The 21544-nt window shown below is 42.1% G+C and overlaps 1 protein-coding gene across 1 annotated transcript in view; it reads left to right on the top strand.

Annotated features, from left to right (window-relative positions):
* Window positions 1-21544, top strand: part of COL22A1 (collagen type XXII alpha 1 chain) — a 221056-nt gene that overhangs the window by 64435 nt on the left and 135077 nt on the right. The window contains exons 5-11 of the mRNA XM_009637043.2: window positions 7674-7797; window positions 10242-10517; window positions 11567-11647; window positions 12248-12361; window positions 12948-12992; window positions 18290-18343; window positions 19511-19546. Coding sequence (XP_009635338.1) covers window positions 7674-7797; window positions 10242-10517; window positions 11567-11647; window positions 12248-12361; window positions 12948-12992; window positions 18290-18343; window positions 19511-19546 — 730 coding nt within the window. The remainder of the gene's footprint in view (window positions 1-7673; window positions 7798-10241; window positions 10518-11566; window positions 11648-12247; window positions 12362-12947; window positions 12993-18289; window positions 18344-19510; window positions 19547-21544) is intronic.

The raw sequence follows: 21544 nt of genomic DNA, 5'->3' as shown, positions 1-21544 counted from the left end.
ATGAGGGCCGTTATTTTTTATTCTGTTTTAGCTCTTTTACTCAGCTCACTGCATCTTTGAGATTTTCCTGTGACTTACATTTGCTTGATTTCACAATATTTTTTCGTCCTGGAGCCAGCCTGGATTGATTTGCCCTTCTCCCCTCCTCCTCTTTCTCCATACAAACACACAGTCTTTACAAACAGAAAAAGTACAAGTATGATACACTGAAAAGAAAACTGTTTGCTCTAAAGTCCATAAATGATGTGAAGTCCCCGGGTAAGTAAATTCATGATCTGGGAGAAGACCAACCAACTGAAGACACCTTGGTCTTGATGAGTAGTATATACACAATGGGGGTGTGTGTGGAGGGTAATAAGCCTATTTTCTTTGGCTCACAGCAGTCTCTGGGTAGAATCTCTGCTTGCTGTGCCTTGTAAGAGCTCGTGTTGGTGTGCTTTATCACTGCAAAGCATTACCACCAAGACTACACAGAAAGAAGCCCTTAAAGGGAAGAAGTCCAGTTTACACTTAAGAAATTCTGGGAATGATGATCTGCAGAGTCTGAGCTCTGGGTGATACTATGAGAAATAGGGCTGGTGCAGTCCTTGGGTGCTGTCCTGGCATGAGCTGACTATCTTCATAACAGGCAATTCAGTCACCACTTCTGGGATGCTATGTCCAGTCTTTGTTTCCGTAATTCAGTAGACAGGAATGGAGTAAATGAAAGTTTAAATAACTGGGAAACAAGTTTAACAGTAAGAAATCCAAGCAGTACAGTGTAGTCAGGTAAAATTAAGGAGTAGTTAGCAACTGAGATGGTCGGTCTCTGTAAGAACCTCTGGGGAATCAAAGTTTAGTAAAGGGTCTTTGGTGCTAAGGATAGTGGTAGACTGGAAGTCAGTGGCTACCTGTAAATGACATCAAGAAACAGCATGGAAGAAAGGTGTGCTTTTAACAATGAACAGAAATAACCCTGGGACAAGTTAGCAGAGATTACGGAGAGTTGTCCACTTGCATTCTTTTTGCGAATTAAGGGTTGAAGTACTTTGTTGTTGTTGTTTCTGTTGTTGTTTTCCCAGAAAGACTGAGGGATTGAAACCAGACCAACCAGCTATGATGACTTTCCTTCTGCTCAGTTTGTGCCCATTTATTTGTTGTTGTTGTTATTAAAACAAGTAGAATATTTTATTGCTCAGGAAAATTAGAAGTAAAATATCCTTAATTAGTAGATTGAAATGACTAAGCTTCCTTTTGAATGATTAACTGAAACATGGAATTAAAGAACTTACATATTTCAGCCTTCTGTATTTTAACTTCCATACTCCTGTGGCTTGCGAATGAACCCATGGAAGGTGTCTGCATATTTAGTTCGTTTTAGCCTCTGGATGTCAGAATTCTGAGAGGGTGCATATAGAGTCATTGTTCACAGAAAATGCAATCTTGTAAAGCTGCACAAAACTGATAACTGGAATAATAAACAAACAAGAACATCTGTCCTGTCTTGCAGATAACCTCAAGCAACGTTTAGCAACTGATAGCAACATCTCATAATTAGATACAAAATCATTAACTGAGTAATATATGTAACTCACTTTATTATCTGCTTAAAGGATTCATATCCTTTTATATAAGCACCAGTACTCTTACAAAGTGCCAGCTTAGCTGCCTGGGGAATGTGCCTATTCATTTCCAATCTAGAGCCTACAACTATGAACTTTCTTCCTGTTTGTGATGAGGCATCCTGTGATGCTTCTGTGAACAAGTAAGCACAACAGCCAGGGAAGTGACCGCACTGAGGGCCTTGGCTGGCTGAGGGCTAGTCCCTAAATCTGGCTGGTGCTTCTCCCCACTCCTCAGGTAACTGGGGCTGTCCTACTGTTTGCCAACCTCAGCTGGTCTTCTGGCCAAAGCTGTGCCCCAGATTTCTGGTTTGGGGAACTCAGGTTTGTTTCTCATTACTGTTATCTTGGCTAATACCAAGCTTTTGGCTCACTATCTTGTTCTGGTCTCCATCTATTTCTCTTACTCCTGACTCCAGAGCCTTCCTCCTGCCATGTCTGTCTCTCAATTTTCTCTTGCCTGATCTGTTTCCAGCCTGGCTTAGTCCTCATCCCAGCTGCCACTCAAAGAACATCTTGATGCTTGGCCTAGCTTCTAGTCATGATCTGTTTGCTCTTTATATTGGTACAGTGTTGTACCCCCCAGTTTCTGAGTCTTGGGGGTTTTGGGGCATATATACCTTGATGTGTTGTTCTGGAGACATTGGCTCCTGACATTGGCTTCAGTTACCTGTCTTGGGTTTCTCCATGAGCTCTTGCCCTGGTCTCATTGTTTGTTCTGCTCCACAGAGAAGAAAATTCTACCCAAAGCTGTCAAGACTTCCTACAGTAAACATGAAACCTGCTGAATGCTTCCTTGTTCCTTACTTCTTCTTGAACATATATTGCATATGAGGAAAGGTAGAGTCAATTGTGGTTCTTCAGCCTGGAGAAGAGAAGGCTCAGAGAGGGATCTTGTCCATGTGTACAAATACCTGACGGGCAAGAGACAAAGAAGATGGAGCCAGACTCTTCTCAGTGATATTCAGTGACAGGGCAATAAACAATAGGAACAAATTTAAAACATAAAATTCAATCTGAACACAAGAAAAAGCCTTCTTTAGACTAGATAATCTCAAGTGGTCCCCTCCACCCTTAATAATTCTGGAATTTGTGATTCACTGCTGCACCATGCCCCAGTCTCTGCCAGACCTGTCTTTCTCTTCCCCCATACCAGAGGCAGCTATAAGGCCTGGTCTGTGACCTGTCCCAAAATTTCTCGTGGTGCTGGAGTTGGAAAAAGGCCAAGATGCTTTGCTGAAACCAGGGATGAGAGACACGGCTCTGGAAGTGGTGAGAGCAGCATTCCCAGCTGAAGGTTCTTGCTGTGGCCCCTATCTGATCTCAGGACCTCTATTGCCAGACAAGTGCTTGTCATCTAGAAGAAACGTGTCTGGCCAAATCTGCTGTGAAATTAGTAGGAGAATGCCTACTAGGAGCACACCTGAGGAATTCCTTGTAGGCTTCTTCTTTACTAACCAAAGAAACAGAGTGAATGCATGGGCCCCAGCGCTAGGCTCATATCATTTGTGCTCTTCACCTGTTTGTGTGCTCAGATCAAGTTAGTTTTGGCTGATGTCAAGCACTGTTACCCTAGATAATGCCTGGGCCTGGTATGGAGGATGGAGCATGCCAGCAACTGCCCCCCAAAGGCAGTTTGGATACGATCACTCTCTTTGGGAAAGAAGAATTCTGTTGAACTTCACTCATGGATAGCAAATGGTCCCTGACTATTATTTACTAGCATGGATAGAGTCTTCTAGATAGATGCTTCTAGACAGATACTTCTAACAGGGTAAAAGAGGTGAAGCATGGCTAAAGTGGAATGACTGAAGGCTTTTTGGTCTTTTAGAGAATAGAAGACTGAGGGGAGAGCTGATAAACATACAAAAACCTGCAGCCAAGAGGGCAGAACAACTTGTTTGCATGGTTCCTTGTGGAAAAAAAGCTATTTCAAGAAGATTGAACTGCAGCAAGTTCAAGAGGTTTAGGATAGACTTTTTTCTGTAGCATGTAGGATAGTGAAACACAGGAAGAAATTACCTAGGGACGTTGTATCTATTCCATCACTGAGGTTTCTGAAGTAGAGGCCAAAGAAATGTCTGCCAAGGATCTATGGGTGGGGTTGATTCTGTGTTGTGACGATCCTTCTACAGCCCTTTCTTTTCCTTTTTCCTTTACTGCTTCTTTTTTTCCCCCCTGTCATTCTAAGAGCCTCGGGTGATCTGATGAATATGGACATGAACTGGCTTTCTCCAACCTTGTTTCAGACATGAGAACTACTAATAGTCAATGAGTTACATTGAGTATTTGTGGTTTTTAGCTGTTGTAGGACTGGTCAAATTTCCCAAATACATTAATTATGCCCTTCCTCACCAAATGCAGGCACCTTATTAATTGTTGTTACATTCAGTGTCTGAAATGAAAACTGATGCTCTTCTTTTTCTCCATTGTGTTATTATTATAGATGTAGGATCTCATGATAATTGTCAGAGATGTAGGCTCTTATGCCAAAAAAAAGCATGTAAGAAGGAGGCTATGTCATGAAAATAGGTAATCTCCTGCCTCGTTATTATAATTTTTGCTTTGTAGAAGTCGTGATTCACCTGACCTTGGAGTTGGGTTAATTAACTCTTAGACTAACCTGCAGCACCAGGGGATTCTCTTGTCTTGGAGTTTTATAATGGCCTCTTCTGCAATCCATCCTGTTGTCAGAATTATAGACCAAGGAGCTGGCAGAGTGCTCCCTGTAGGTACCAGGCATCCAGCAAAGCTCCATAATATGGATCATCAGTTCAATTCAGCCTTGGGTGAAAGAGGGAAATAAAACATTTCTGGGGACAGCAATTCTTGCCCTTGGATTCGTAAGTAAAGCTGAGCTTCTAGATGGAGATCACTTTTTAGTGAGGAAATAAATGAAAACTCATAAACAGAGGTTTTGTTATTTATGCAGTAAAGCATCTCTGTAAAAGATGCAGGGATCAAGGACTTCAGAAACAGCTTTTATCATATCTTCAGAGCAGTGAGAGTCTCTTTAGATCTGCTTTTGGCACGAAGCCTTTCTCTGTTGGGAACTTGCAGCCAGTTCTTCGGCACCTTTAAAAATCAGTTGAGGATGACAGGTAATATAGGTCATTATAGCTTTCTATCAGTTTAAATCTACCTGATGGGCCATTTGTCAGCCTCTGTGTGATGAGATGTGGCCAGACTCACAAGGATATTTAGATGCCTAACTCCCAGTTATTTCTGTGGCCATTAAGCATCTGAAAACCCTTTTTGAATTTAAGCTCCTATGGTGATATTCCTGTTCCCAGCTCAGAGGTATCCAGAAAGACTATCTTAGCACAGACACCAGGAGTTGGCTCTTCCAGATTTGGTCGTAGGTTGTCAGGCCCAAGGCTCGGTGTGATATCTTGGTGGATTAATTTCAACCACATGCTCCTACGTGCTCAGCAAAGCAGTGATGCCACAGTCACAGCCACTGCCTTTAATTTGTACTGTAACAAAGCGCACCTGTATATGCAGAGTTGAAAAAACATTAGAGAAAGGCAGCATTGAAAGCATGTGTTCTGCTGCTGTTGTTGTGATGATAGCAAATGTCCTATGGATCAGGAGGAGAGCAAAGCAACCCCAGAACTATAACTCCACTACCTTGTGCCACCACTGGGTTAACTGAGGAACCATTTCTCTGCTTGCTTTTCATTCAGTAGGAGGCTGGAGTTGGAGGTGGGCTGTAGCTAAGAAAGTAGTTCAGTACTCTGTATTGGGGCAAGACAGAGAGGGAGCTCATTAAACCCAGCTGTGACAGTGAAGATGGGTGGTGAGGAGCGCAGGTAAATACACTAGGCATGTATGCTGAAATGACAGTTTGAGGAGCTGAGCCACAGGGAGATGCACCCACTGGCAGCACTCTCATGCAGAAATGTCCATGGGTTTTGTTCAAGAGGATGGAGTGCTAAGCAATGCCTTTTCAACTATCAACATTGCCACCTTACTGAAGTTTCTTGAAGGGGCGGATATTAAAAGATGGAATGTGCATCTTCTTCTCTGACAAAATTGGACACAATGAGCATACAAAGCCATTTGACAGGAAATTTTCACTAAGATATGTCAATGGTGAAGGACACCTGGCAGGGTGCCCTGTTGGGAGGGCTGATGTGACTGACCAGACTTGCTCTTGCCAAACATCCCATAGACTTTCTTGGTGGCTTTCGGTTCCCCAATCATGCCAGTTGTATTCTCCATGGCAACTCTGCCACAACAGTAACAACTGACACATTCCTTGTTTTATCATGAAGGGAGGGAGTGTCGGGCTGTTTTGTATGCCATGGGAGAAATGGGTGCTTGTGTGAGGTGCATCTGTAACCAGGGAGGTCTAGTGAATAGTGAGTACCAAGAAGTGAAACAGCCTTGTCTGCTCTCCTAAAGGAATGGTTTTGTAAAGGAGCTAGTGGGAGCCTGGCTCAGTTTTCTCTTGTGTTGGAAGACTTCAGAGAGTGCCTGTGTCCCCAGAGAGAAGACCAGCTTGTAATGGTGCATAACCTGCATGGGTATTTTACATAGCAAAAGCCACAGTAATGGATGAAACCAGATTGTTCTGAATTTTTAACTTGGCTAAAAAGATAGGAAATTCAAAGCACAGCTTAAAAGATGACTGAATACTTTTAGCATTAGGAAAGACTGGCTTTCAACCTTTGCTGTAATTGCAAAACAAAGTATTTTGGAAATTTTGAGGATTTTTGCTTTAAATGCTATTAAGAGCCTCTAGTTTTGTGTGCCTTTGACTGTGCCAGTTTCTGCATAGTAGTGGACTATGTCAAATATTCCTTAAAAGAATCTGTCTTCATTGCTTTGCTCTTCATTAATTGCTGCTGTTGTGTTTTGTTTTCTAATGGGTGCTTATGCCTGACTGCTCAGAAGTCCGGAAGCAAAGGCATGATATTTAGGAAGGGCCTATTTGGGAATGATCAGAGGAGCAGGCTGGCTTGGGTGTGAGGAACAATGAAGTTAACTGGGATTCTTCAGCTGGAAAAAAGATGGCTTAGAGGCATTATAAGCAAAGTTTGCAAAATCATGAATGGCATAAAAAATAGAAAAAGAATAAGGTCATTGTGTTGTCCTTTATAAAAACTGAACTAAGTTCTAAACAAACAAGAGGAGGTTCATTATACAGTGGGTAGCAGAGCTGTGTGATTCCTTGCCAAAGGTTGTTGTGGATGTAATAAGTTTACCCGAGTTCAAGAGGAGACTAGAAAAGTCCATACAAGATAAATCCCTAATAAGTTATTAATGTAGAAATTGTAGTTGTCTCTGAATTTGACCCCTGGATCCCAAAGAGTTGGAGGTGGGGGGCATATGTTTGTTCTGTTCATTCTCATTTTTAGGCATCCAGTAATGTCTAGTGACAAAAAGATATAATAATACAGGGTTAATTATCCCTTCTCTCCAGCCCTGCATGCTCATGTTGTGATATGTTCTTATGTTGGGGCTGAGTCAAACAGTGCTGATTTTGGTTACCTCAGACATGCATGGATCATGGTGTCACACAGAGTAAATTTCTGCCTAATGTGTTTGTCTTGTTTGATTTTGAGAAGGTTCTTCTGTTCTCCCATGCCATCAGCCAAGGAACATCTTCTTGGGCAGGCAGGAGGTGTAGTGCCTGTTTTGGGGCATATATTAAAATATTTGTTGCTATAACTGCACATTTATAGAGAGTTTCAGGTGTCCATTGTCAGATGTCACAAGTCACCAGTGCATCTAGACAACGACAGAACGGTTTACAGATTGCATGCACTGAAGCATCAGGTGAAAAACAACTGCTTTGACATGATGGATACTAGACTGCAGATTTTCACTGTTTCTTATTTAATTTGAGAGCTTCACCATTGTTCCAAAAAGGGCTCCTCAAGGACAGAACCACCTGGAGGGCACAAGCTCATGTTCATCTCTCTGCAGGCTGCCAAATACAGCAGATCTTGTAGGAACTATGTGATACTTTTGGGAAGCATTGCTGGGAAATGCAGAGAGTTTTAGAAGTTCTGCTCTTCACTGCTAAACCTGATACATTGGTCTCTTTTTCCCTCTCCATGCCAGGGATGTATTTCCACAAGGTCTGCCTGATGAATATGCCTTTGTAACTACCTTCAAATTCCGGAAGGCTTCCAGGAAAGAAGACTGGTATATTTGGCAGATTATTGACAAGTACGGCATACCACAGGTATGACGCCCTTTGCAACCAGCAAGAACAGCCTTGTTTCTCCTCTGTTGCATGAACCAGCTTTCTTGCCTTAACCTTTCACTTCTTTTTCCTTGTGGACTAGTAAAAATCCCTTTGCCTGTCTCAGTTCATTTTGCTGAAAATCCTTTACCTTTAATTCAAACCCTGGAGGAAAGTTTGCATAGACCTTGATCGTTGTTAGCATGCAGATGTATTAGCTGGAAAGGGGGAGAAAAATATACCATCCTTGCTCTTGAAACCACTTTTGGGGTTTTGTTTGTTTTGTTCGGGTAGTTCTGTTTAGGGAAGATATTTTGCCTGTTTGGAAAAAGATAGCCACACAGATGTCCCACAGAGCTATGCCAAGTTTTTGCAGAGACTTCTAGATGTCATGCAAAGGCATTATGGGTTCCCTACTTAGGTGTGGATGTAACATCTATTCTTGCACCCCAACTCTGAGTCCTGGCTGCTGCAGAGTTCGATCTAATAATTTTTGTCCACTACTCTCAAGTTCTCATAAGAAAAATACCATAAAGTGTAATAAAGGGCTGTCTGTCCCCATATAGCATATTCTTAGCAGCATGCTATAGTTTGGGGGTTCGACTGTGCTTGAGGAGGGAGTGGTTTGGATGGGCTGTGTGTTTTTCTGCTCAAGACAAACATGGTGCTGATGACAGTACCCATGACTCAAAACAGGGCTGATGTAGCTGTGTAACGCAGTATTGCTGCTTTGGGACTGGTATTCAAAAGGATTTTGGGAACCCACAGTGAAGGATAGGTGCAGTTTGAGGAGTTATCTAGCTGCGTTTCAGACAATGTTAAAAGGTTCATGTGAAAATTATTATGAGCTGCACTTCGTTAAATGAAACATGATTTACTGTGCTACATGCATTCTTCCAGAGTGAGAATGTGTATATCACTCAATATTTCTTGGAGACAGTTGAAAACTTGAACTGCTTAGGTGTGGAGAGGAAACATCACTCAAGATTCTCAGTAATATTTTCAGAAGTGCCTTATATTCTGGCACCAGAAGTGCCTTGGAGCCTCATGAGCCTTGTTTCATGTAAAGTTGGTAGCGGTTTGGCCACTACGTTGCAGACCTGCACAGCTAACAGACTGCAGGCACTTCTGAGCTAACGCTGAGCCAAGCTGGCATTTCCAGACAGCAGGGTCCTCAGCTGCATGGAGATGTTGGGTCAGAGCTGGAGTCAGCCTACCCTGGGCTTCTTACATCAGACACAGCTCAGTGCCGACATGGCCAAACTCCTTCCAGCTCTGCAGCGTGAGGACGTGCTGTTTGTTCCCTGACCCTGCACTTCGGTCCATTCCCTGCTGCTCGCAGGTACCTGCCTGACTTCAGTAAAAGAAGAAATCAATTTGTAAATGAACTGACAATATAATGTCTTCAGAAGACTGGTTTTGTCTGCTTCATAACTTGCAACATGGGGGAGAGGGAGGAGGTGTACCAAGATGCCGTTAGGAATGGCTTGTGGCCGGAAAAAGGCAGAGACATGTAGAGGGAGAGAGCAGTAGGATTTTGATTCTGCAGCGAACAAATAGAGTGACATGATTTAATACAGAATTAAAATGGACTTTTTTTTCCACTCTCACTTGAAAATACTTTGCTTAAGGTTGGTCACTTAGGACCTCATTTCTTGTGTGTTACACTTGATTATTTTGTTCAGAAAGGAAGGCATTTGAGCCCATCTGTCCTTAAACCATTCTAACTTTCCTGTATCCCTAGGCATTGTCTCTTTTTTCCTTAATTAGCCAGATTAGGCCAGGTACCTGTCTTTGGTACCTACTTTAAGTGGCATGGCCTGGCTGTGTCCACACTGTGTAATACATGATCCTCTGAGCCTAAGGCATAACCATTATTGTGTGCTTCAGTTCTCTGTTCAAAGTGTCTGAAATAAAGTGTGGGCAGTGCTACAGCTCAGTGGACTTGCTTCACACCAGGCAATGAGGGATTTGCCTATGCCCCGTGGGATGGTTGAGGACATGTGATGGGTACTAAAGAGCACAGAGCCTACTGGGAAGTAGTGGAAGGGTGCACAGGATAGAGAGATCCAAAACAGCCTCAGCTTTGTCAGTCTGCCTTTGGGTAGATGGCTCTGACGTGCTACCACCCAACCATGCCCAAGCATTGCTTGGGAGGTATCAAGGTGGCATATGGTGAAACCGTGCTGAGGACCGTACTCAGAAGTCTTTAGGTTGTCTGCACCCAAGACTGTGCCCTGCCCCATCTTATTTACTAAAATAGGTGTAGGCTCCCTGTCCAACTTCATACCTCACACAAGACTCTGTCCTCTGCTCATTGCTTGGGCTTCTCACCACATGCTGTAGCATCCCTGAATTTGGGGTGTCAGTTGCAATGGAAGGAAGGCAGGAGGAAGGAGGAGGCTTTGTACTTTACTAGCAAAATAATTTCTGTCTGCCCATAGGTCTCGATCCGACTGGACGGAGAGAACAAAGCTCTGGAGTACAATGCCGTTGGGCTCACCAAGGACGCCGTGAGAGTGGTCTTCCGAAACGCACGAGTCAGTGATCTTTTTGACCGCAACTGGCACAAAATTGCCCTCAGCATTCAGTCAAAGGCTGTCTCACTTTACATAGACTGCAGACTGGTGCAGATGCTGCCTATTGAAGACAGGGAAAATATTGACATTCAAGGAAAGACTGTGATTGGCAAACGCTTGTATGATAGCGTCCCCATTGATGTAAGTACTGCATGTGCCGATTAGAGCTGGGGTAACATTCAGTATTGGGTTTGCAGCATAAGAATGGGGGTTTAGGGGTTATGTTGTAATTGACCCTTTCCCTGAAGCAGCATCACTGAAACGTCACCTGTGTTACATAGCTAAGACAGATTGGCATCTCATCATGTACAAGACTTGCTGTCTTTCTATGCAAGACTGCCAGTATCTCCGTAATAGGGATTAAAAATAAGAAATTAATTTTATCTTTCTGTCTAGTCCCAGAATGTTCTATAGTTAAAATCGGAGAGAAAATCATCCACAAATACCCTCAGACTGTACTACAAATGTAAAGTCTTTTTGGTGTCTGGTCTTAGCATTATGAATGTTTCCACCTGTGATAGGAAGAGATGGGGAAAAAAAGAAAGCTTATTAATTCAGGAGAGTCATGATATATTCTCAGTTTCTCAGAAAAGATACCTGATATTAAATCACTTTTGCTCCACTTGAACCGAAGTTGACCTGCAGGATGGACCTGATTGTCCAGTAACAGTGTTAATTTGGTATAACTTATCCATGATTGCTCGGTGTTTTGGGGCTTGTGTAATCGTTCTTACCTGTGCAAAATGGGTGGAATGTGCATATTAAATGTGCTAGTAGGATTTCTCATGCAGGGGTAGATGGTCAAAAGATACAAGGCACAACAGGAGGAAAACAAACTTTATGTCTAGATGAAATTCTAGGAAGGATGGAGGTGGTCAGAATAGGTCTTCTCAAACAGAAATTTGGCCAGGCCACGGGGATTAGTTGCATGCCTCCTTATTTGTATGAAAACCTGCACCAGAATTTTAATAGGCATATTCCAGGTCTCATTAGCTCAGCATTCTTGAAGCACGCTGAGATATTGGTCCATTATTGATACAAAGAGAGATAGATACTGATAGAATCACCATGATTTTAGGCCCATCTGGCTTTTGTTTGTATTTGTCTTCACTGTTTGTATCCAAGCAAAAGGACATGTGGTCTTTAATAATTTACTGTCTCTGAGACTATTCCCTCACTTTGTCTTCTAGTTTGATCTTCAGCGGATGGTTATTTACTGTGATTCTCGGCATGCTGAGCTGGAGACCTGCTGTGACATTCCCTCTGGACCAGTAAGTTTCTTTTTGTCATTTATTCATTTTCACATGAACACTCTTCATTGAAATCTGTTACGTAAATCAGGGAATTTATGACAGTGTGGGACTATCATTTTTTTAATGATGGTGAATGAAACCTAACTATATAATTGGTAATGTAGCAGCACCAGAAGAGGATCACTGCAGAGGGATGAGTATGAGGAATTTGAAGTTTCTAAGTTGCTCTTTCCTTGTCAAACTGTCAGGGGAAACAAAACCCTGAAGTGATGATGGAACAACAGAAATTCAGCATGAAATATTCAATATGTTTCCCACTGGTTTTATTTGGGAAGAGCTAAAACAGTGCCAGTTGCTGCTTAGTTTCTTGTGCCTAGCTCCCATTAGAAACTACCACCCTCCTTTCACTCTTCTTCCCTCAGTCCTGGTTAAAGAGATTCATTGTTTATTTTGCCACATTTTTCCCTATTGCTTGAATGAGTGGCTTTTGTGGGATTTTGTTCCTCACTACGACTCATTTAGCTCTGCGTTATGCCTATGCGGTTTCTCTAAAGTGGGTGGAAGAGGAAGCTTTCCAGCACTGAAGGCTTTGTCATGACCTTGAATGTTTGGGTGTAGTGCCAGGTCACGGTCCTGACGGAAGCACCTCCCCTGGAAGTGAGGCCCACTGTTGGCAACGAGCAAGTTGGCCACCTCAAGACTGTCAACTGCTCCTGTCCTGCTGGACCAAAGGTGAGTGTTGAGATGAGTGTGTTTCAATTGAGACATGCTGGATGGGTTTGGAAATAGGGGTATGACACTGTGCAAGTGAGTTATGAGAAGGGCTGTATTTGTTCATGAAGCACTTTAAGACCTAGTGGTAGAAAACACTTCATAGAAGGAGCCAGGCATGTGTTGTTCACAGGTGGGATGTCTGTAGAGGTAACAACAGTCTTTCCAGGTGTTTTCCCTTTGCCTAATTCAGTGATTTTGATCATGCTGGTAGTCCTAGTAACAACCTTGAAAACAAAGTGGTTATTCTTATCCAGCCCAGTTATGTGCATCCTTCTTCAAACAAAAAGGAAAATATTCTGGAGATAAATATAGGCATACTGAAAAAAATCTCTTTGAAAAGCAGTGTGCTTGCTTATATTGGCTGTGACTGGGACCTCTGAGAAGCCAGTTTCACTGTCATTGCTCTTGAGGGCATGTCATTTTTAGACTGTTCTCCAATAAAGGCTGAAAATATTTTTGTTGTCCTCAGTTCCTGTCGTATTGGGCCCCTTGCTCTGTTATATAACGAGATCAGTCTGACTAATCAATTTTTTTTTTGTCTTAGGGTGAGAGAGGTCCAACAGGCCCTGAAGGTCCTAAAGGTCAAAAGGTCAGTAATATATGCTAGTTCATTTGTTCAATAAAAACAGCAACAACAACAAGGAAAACAGTTTCAGAGTAAGTTGAGGCATTCATTCTGAGAAATAAGAGTCAATTTGGTGTATGACTTAGTTCGTGTCGTTTTGGATGAGCCTGGGAATGCAGGAGACTGGTCATCTTGTGTCTTTGCTCCAGTCTTGCACTTCTCTGTTGCTGCTTTCTGTCATTTTTAGAGTATGTTCCACAGTCTGACTAATCAACTTCTAAACTGACATTCTTGTCAGTTAGTGTTATTCATTAGGTCGTGCACAGTCACCTGAAAAACCACGTGCTGCTTCTGTACTGTGCCTTGCTCAGCAGTACTTGATATCCATAGGTTAGGTAGCAGCCTCCCAGTCACATTCCTGAGACTATGGTAAAGGATTAGCCACAAATCTGTTATCCTTAGCAAGACTGCCTGAGTCATGAGCTGATGTTAAATATAGGCCACTTCCCTCAGGACTCGTCTTCCTAGATAACACGGTAGGGGAGTGGTTGTGATCTCTGCTTCAGGTTTCACAGTGCAACCTCTATATTATCCTGCAAATTCTGCAGGCTTCTTTGATGTGCCCATGCGTACGTTCAGCATACACACATTTTCCTTCTGTGCTTGGTTACAGATAGAGCTGTGAGACAATTGACTTAAAGGGAGCCCTTGTACTAGAAGAAAACAAAGATTCACAACATTGCTGAAGAGGTGAAAGTTGGCAGTGGTGGTGGTTCCCGGTTTCACCATCTGTATGATTAAAAAGATGTTTGGGAAAACCATTTCCATCTGAATCACTTCTGCAGATTTGGTCACTGAATTTATACCTGTTTGGTGAAAAAACTAATTGCATCCCACCAAAAGTTACCCAGTCATCGTGAAACACTGTGGGAGGGGAAAGGAGAAATCTCTTGGTCTTGGAAGGTCAGGCATCCTCAGCAATGACTTGTGGATTTTTTTGGCAAGGCTCAGTCTGCTGTCTGCAGGGAGAAGTTTTGGATGATGAGGGGATGTGTTTTGGAGTATGTTTTCTGCTGGCATGAAAGAACATGGGCGCATTAATGCTCAGATGTGCCTGACTGAAACTGCAGAAAACGTTTCCTCATGCTTCCACGCGTATATAAATAGCAACTTTCTATTTTAATCTGTGACAGCTTAAATAATGATGGACTGTTTTGAAGAATGGCAGAGCCATGACTGTTGTGAGGAGGTTGCAGAAGGATGATGATGATAATGATAAAAGCACCCTGCAGCAACATCCCCTTGTCTTTCACCGCTTTGACAAGGTCTATGCGAGGATGTCTGTTCTATGTAACACGGCACGCTGCTGGGGTGCAGCAGATACCCGTTGAATACAAAATAGTGTATATTCAAGCACAGAATCAGCAGGTTTTCTGCAGCAGATCCTGAAATGGCTGTCCCACTCCTACAGGCAGGTTGCTGAAGAGCTCTGCAGGTGTCTGTGACTTTTCCCTGGCTGTAGTGGTCCAAGACATGTATACAGCCAAGGCAGGACTGTGTCACATTCTCAGGGAACTGGGGATGATGCTGTTTAAATACAGGCTCTGGCAACAATTTGGTACAAATGTGATGATTTGAGACAAATTACTTAGCTTCTCTATCTGTTAACTAAGGCAAGTAAAAGATTTTGCTCCTGACTTGCAAAGATGTTGTGATTAAATAACTTATACTATCCTTGGTGGTTCTTGCATCGCTATTGCCATGGACCAGCTTGTAACAGTCCCTGCTCTATGTGCAGGAATTAATATCTCTCTCCTTCTCTCTCTCTCTCTGCAACATTATCAAGGTACCCAGGCTAAAATTCTTACCATGAGGAAGACAGTGAATGCTATTTGCAACTCCCCAACATTACCACCTGGTATTTTATTAAGGAAAGACTAAGATCCCACAAAAATTTGAGTGTCTTCTGCATTATGTGGTTGTAATCATCCATAGTATATTTTAGGACCATTCAACCTGGGTCCTTGTTTCTAAGGTGCAAGGGTTTAGTTTTAAAACTTTGTTGTCATATAATGAGGAGGGCTGTAAAGCTTTTTTAAGGTAACAGATATCAAATATTTCCATTTGTTACGTGAATCCAAGAGCTGGGGCTTCAAGAAACACTAAAAAACAAACGTAAGATCTCTACTATACTCTTAGGTTTGAATAGAACAGGCTAACAAGCGAGTACAGCATAAGAAAAGACCAAGCATTCATTGACTAAACAGAGAGGTGGGAGTAAACAAATGAATACAGAGAGAAATTATCAGAAAAAAAAGTGGAAACAGATTGACATCAGGACTCTGAGTCAAAAATAATAATTTTCTCTATAGATATCATCACTACTTAGCACCTCTTATTTGGGATGAGTTGCAAAGCTGAAATCTACCCCTAAATAACAAGGGATATTTAGGTAGGTTGAAGATACTTGAGCATTATCCAAATATATTTTACAAGCTGATAGTGAGAAATTATCTGTGAGAAACTACAGGGCCACATTAGAACCCAGGAAAGCAGCTGGTTCAGCTGTATCAGAAAAAACAGCACAGAGCGGGTGGGAGTCACCTGAGAAGCGAGTCCCACCAGGGGATACTAATAGGGAGAGAGGTCAGTGTTAAAAAAAAAAACAACAAAGCCCTTTTGCCCCAAAAAAGGGATCTTTGGAGAGGTTGATAAAGGCAGGAGGACTGTGAAGCTCATTCTCTAAGCTAAGTCAGGTTTGGGGTTTGGTTTTGGTTTTGGTTTGTTTTCTCTAGACCAGTAGTAGCTGGTGGCTTTTTTACTCTTTATCCAAAGAAGGAATTATGGCTACGTCGTTCTTTCTGTTTTCTTTTTTTTTTAAAAAAGGTCAGTTTGAGGGTCTGTTAAGTAACATGAATGTGGCTGTCATCTATCTGAATTGAAGATGGGGATACTGGTGTTCAGGCTCTGCTATCCTGAGCTCCCGTAGCATATTCCTTCTTTTAGGGGAGGAGGTTTGGACAGGCTTTTCTTACGGTACCACCTGACTGGTGGTAACATGCAAAGCGTATAACCAGTGTAGGGAGATAATGAGTTTCTGTCCCTTTCTAATTTAAGTCTCTAAGGCCAGGGCAAAACAGGAGTGCTTGCAGTTATTAGAAAAAGTGAACAAATCCCTCAGAGATCAACACCTCTGCCTCAATGATCCATGCTGCCAAACTGAAGGTAATGCATGGAGACACAGCATACATATTTTGGAAGGAGATACACTAAAGGATGGTGTTGGGGAGGAGTGAGACAGGGAATAGCTTTGGAAGAATTGGCTAACATGTCTGAAGCTGGGTCCTACTGATAAATTTTAGATGCTAACAACAGCCCAGTCTATCCTCCTTCCTTTTTGCCCTGCATGCTGTGTGTTGTTTGCAGGCAGCCAGGCTGGCTGGTTGGGGCACTGGGCTGATGGTCAATGGGCTTCTGCTCTTTTCCAGCACTGCTATCAATCCAAATTTAGGGAAAATCACTTCTCTGTGAGATCTGTGTTTGTCCACATCATAGAAATTACATTGCTTACCTGCCTTCAAGAAGTTTGTGAAGTCCGGTGTATTAGACATGCTCTAGTGAGATCATTTTTTCTCTCCAAATTAGAAAGTCTTGATGTACTTCAAGTGACTTAAAAGAGATGGTTGCATAAAAACTTTTATGAATTTTGCCACAGCCTACTTGAATTGACTATGACATTGGTCTTGCATATATGCTATTTGCTCAGCGAGTTTTCTGTCTTTTGGTAAAAAAATGATAAAGGTTAAAGAAAGGAACTTTCATATTTCCTGTGCTTTCAAAAGCCTGTCTTCTTCATCTGAGAAAAAAAATGTATGATCCCAACAAATGTTCCAGTGTCTCATGCAGCTAAGCACACTTTCTGGGGCATAGATCAGGATAAACTGGACAGAGTTGCAAAACTAAATCCTACTGTCGTCCATGTGGGGAGATTTGGAGAGTACAGGGGTCATTAGACTTCTTGCTGCTGTGGTACTGGAGGGTTCTGTTCCAGGTCTGAGACTTTTTTCACTTCATGCCACGTCTAGATTGAAGTCCAAAGTGTCTTAACTCCTGACAAACAAAAGACGATGGGAGGTACAAGTAGGTGAGGACACTATATTTGTGTGATGGATGGGGGGCTCAGCACAGCCTATTTCTGGTATATGCATTTTTGGGTGAGAATCAGGCAGGAGCTTGGTAGAGGTGTGGGCAGAGCCCTCTGCGCTCCAGCAGCTCCTGGTGCTAGAGGAATTGAAAGAACTGCTGGCAGTGCTGCACATAGCCGTAAACTAGTCTTAGGAATGGGTATATCCTCAGCTGGTCCTTCCTCCAGTTTTGTGCCTGCGGAGCTGTATGTGAAATGATTTGCAGGTATTTTTTGTGCACTTGCTGGTTTTGGCAGCACTTTTAGTTGTGTATCTAATGAATATTTATTAAATTATGCATCTTATTTGATTCTTTATCCCTTTCATTCCTGTCCTTTTTCAGAGGCAAGTGAAGGAAAAGGTTTTTTTTGTTTTTGATTGAGCATTTTTCTCTTTTTCTCCCTATACATTTGCTTCTCCTGTTTTCATTTCTCTACCCATCATAATATGTATGTTTTCAACTGTCTTTTTTTCTGTGTTCCCTTCCTCTCTTCCACTGGAGCAAGCAAGGAGATCCACTGTGTGTGTTACACACTCCTCCGAGGGAAGGGAGTTAGCTGATCATGAAAATCTAGCGCAAATTTAAACAGTGGGGTTTGATTATTTTTTTTTAATAGCTCTAAAATCTTGACAATATTTACAGGTTTATTTTTTCCGTATTTTAGCTGTGCACCCTCTACATCTTATGCAAACCACCCTTCCAAGTCCTTCCTGGCTTAATGAAAATAAGGACTTTTAAAATACCTCACAAGAGAAAGCGCTCTGCCTTGCCAGTGCACCCTGAAGGCTTCTAGCAGTATTTTCATATGAAAAATAGAATATAAAATCAGTCTGAGAACTTGGACATTCAAGTCCATAAATGCAACGAGGTATACTCACTCCTTATGGCAGGAGCTGAAATCTTGGCAGTGGAGACTGGTGGGACCAGAATTGCCAACAGTCTCAGTCAAACCCTTACGCTGCTTCCCAAAAAATCAAAGCAACGGAAAGCTGACCACAAAATGCAAACACTGATGGGGTACACTTCACAAATGAGTCCAACATGGAGGTGTAAGAGGAAATCTCATCTGTTATTTCTATGCCTGTCAAGAAAGGAATCAATTAACTCTGTGGTATTAACGCCCTTTCTTTTTCAAGGGAGAGAGTGGCAGCCAAGGGCTTCCTGGACTCAGAGGAGAAAAAGGAGAGTCAGTAAGTAAGACATACCAAAATTATTTTACCTAAGGAGATGGAAATACAAATAAATGTTTTCTCCTGTATGGTGAGAATTTGTTCACAATGTGCCCTGTTGAATATGTTCCCCCATTGCTGGACCTTTATCCCAGGGGAAAGCTGATCTTTCTGGTACTCAATGGCATTTTTTTGAGGGGGAGAAATGAGGGGATTCATCCCTGAATACAGCTGATAACTGACTGAGTATTGACCTTCTAATTAAAATACGTAACTTGGGTGTACTTGGTTATAGCACAGCTGCACGTCCAACAGGGACAGGATGAGGCAACTGAAGACAAGGAAGATGCAAATCTCTCTCAACTCTTTTACATTCAGATGACCAAGATGCAGCTTTCCCCAGATGCAATTAATGCAAATGCCAGACTGATTTTTTAGGCAAGAAAAGCTTTAACCCTATGTAAAATACATTCTAATAAGGGTTGTTGGCATCTTTGATTTTGGAAGTGTAATATCAGACTCTGCCCTGAATAGAAAATAAGATGTTTTCCTGGCTGCAGCAGGAGAATTGGGGATAGGTTTTCTATTTTACTTTATCACTGAATTATTATCAAGGAATTATCCTCAAAGAAAGTTACTTTCCCTATAGTAGCTGTCCTGTGACTTGTGTGTGTATGGGGATGTTGCTAAGGTAAGGGGAAAGCAAAAGACCTGGCAGGAGCCTTCCAGTGCTCATCTCTGCCCCATTTGACACTGGAAACCAGTCAGAGTCAGGGCGTTGGAACAGGCAGACTTCAGATCTGATCCAGCCTGGTGATTTCCTGTATTTCTTTTGATGAGCTAGTAGAGGAGCAAAGTTCTGTGGCAAAATTTGCATTTGGCCTGTGATCAAAGTCTTTCCGGTAATACTACTTTTATTATACTAATGCATGGACAGAGCTTTATGTAAACATTGTTTTATAGGGGAAAACTGTGTTTAGAAAAAAACTTTGTCATGTTATAAAAGGTTTTGTGCATTATGAAACACACGTATATATATACATACATATATATATATAATCTGATATATATGGCTAGATAGATACATCTCAGATATATAAGAAGGGAACCATGAGATACATCTTTATAGCATTATTTGATATCCTTGCTATCAAATGTACTTTCCCCCCCCTCTTCTTTCATTTCTAGGGCAGAGCCTATGGCAGAGGAGAAAAAGGAGAAAAGGTAAGACCTAATCCTTCATTGGACTAATTAAATGACAGTCACTTGCTGTTGCCTTCTGTAGCTCAGAGGTTGCTTTTGGAATGCAGAGGATGCAAGAGATGTGATACAGTTGGATCTTTGTGGGGAACTTTTATATTGTGTTATGCCTCCTTTTGCAGAAAAGCTTTTGAGTGTTCATTGATTTTTTTCCCCTTCATGTTCTTTGCGTTTCCTTTGTGCATTGGCCATGTAAAATGCTATCAAATTGAAATCATAATCTTCGCTTTGTGTAAGCAGCAGTGAGTTCGTAGAGGATAATGCAGTGAAGCAACTGGCTGGAAGGATGAAAAACATTTTGAGTTTATCGAATTTTTATCAGGATTAAATTTATGTCATGAGGAGACTGCCACACTGTTTCTTTTAATTGGATATTTGCATACTATCCTGAAGGACAAAAGATGGCATATTTTCTTACTGGAAATATTAGGCAGGACAGAGTATTAAGACTTGGAGGTTAAAATTGAAGATACAGAATAACCACTGAAAATTGCTAGGTTATCTATCTTGGAAAACACATTCAATGGTGACCAACAATGGGAAACAAGTAACATGACTGCATTAAAAAAAAAAGGTGTGTGTTTCCATGCAATTCTGGCTGCACACTTCCCATTCCCCACGATAAAATGAGGCTGCAGACCCAGACTGCAGAGAAGTAGCTCTTTCAGAGAGACTGGCTCTATAACGCACCTGCTTGTGAGTGTTTTCCTTATCATCAAAATGAAATTTTGAGTTGTGGGGAACAATGGAGAAAGATTGTCAGGAGGGTCTAGGAGATAGATAGATGTATTAAGGAAGAAGTCATGGTTCTTAATGAAAATGGGATTAAGAATCTGTGGAGCTGTTTTCCAAGAAGTCTGTGGCTACCTGATTGGTCAGGGAATTTAAAATAATACTGGATTGTGGTCTGAAAGGAAGAATGTTGCACTAGCGAGAACATGGCATTTATGGCCATTGCATCTTCTCATTTATTCGTTCTATGATTATGATATATTGATTGTATATAGTGGTAATGCATCATATGAAATTACAATCTAAATGAAGGTTGCTCATAGCAGGAAATATTATTGAGCCAGGCTAGAGACATGGGGGCTATAAAGCATGCATTTCTGCATCCATCTTCCTGCAGTCCTCCCACTGACAGCCACTATTTAGCCTTTGAGACTCAGGATTCAGCTTTTGGAAACCAGCTTGTGTTTGGCAAGTGGTGAGACTCAGCAGCCTGATGGGAAACACGATGTTTACAATATGAGTTGTGCTGCAGTTGAAGCAAGTTCTTGTTTTCTTATGTTTTGATCTCTGCAGAAAAGTGTGGGAAAACGTCACTCCATCTGTACTATTGTCATGCCTAGAAAAACAGGTCTGCAACTCTGGACTGGAGGGGAAAAAATAAAAAGGCCCCTCAACATGTGCAGAACTTCTTTGATTGGGAACACTGACTGTCCCAAATGAATGTGCAGGCACAGAGATCCCTGTGTTTATGGCCAGCTTGTTTTGTTTATTTGGTACTCACGCAAGCTGAGACAGCCTGTCCTCATCTGTGGAGGGAAGTGTATTTGCTTCCTGGTGTGTTTGTACCCCATGTCTGCCCAATGGCTGAGTGTCAGTGCTGTTGCTGGTGGAGATAAAAGATGTATCAGTTGTACATTGCTAGCTTGATTAAAAAGGGAGCCTGGGGATATAGAACATCTCAAGTTGGAAGGGAACCATAAGGATCGAGTCCACCTGCCTGCTCCTCACAGGACTACCTAAAACTAAACCATATGACTAAGAGCATTGTCTAGATGCTTCTTGAACTCCAACAGGCTTGGTGCCATGACCACTTCCCTAGAGAGCCTGTTCCAGTGGCCAACCACTGTCTCCATGAAGGACCTTTTCCTAATGTCCAATCTGAACTTCCCCTAATGCAACTTCAGCCCATTTCCTTGTGTCCTGTCGCTGATCACCAGAGAGTGGAGGCAC

This window comes from Egretta garzetta, unplaced genomic scaffold (genome assembly GCF_000687185.1).
Source record: "Egretta garzetta isolate BGI_Z169 unplaced genomic scaffold, ASM68718v1 scaffold74, whole genome shotgun sequence".
Taxonomy (NCBI): domain Eukaryota; kingdom Metazoa; phylum Chordata; class Aves; order Pelecaniformes; family Ardeidae; genus Egretta; species Egretta garzetta.
The sequence above is the reverse complement of the archived record's forward strand: the minus strand, read 5'-3'. Positions and strand labels throughout refer to the sequence as shown.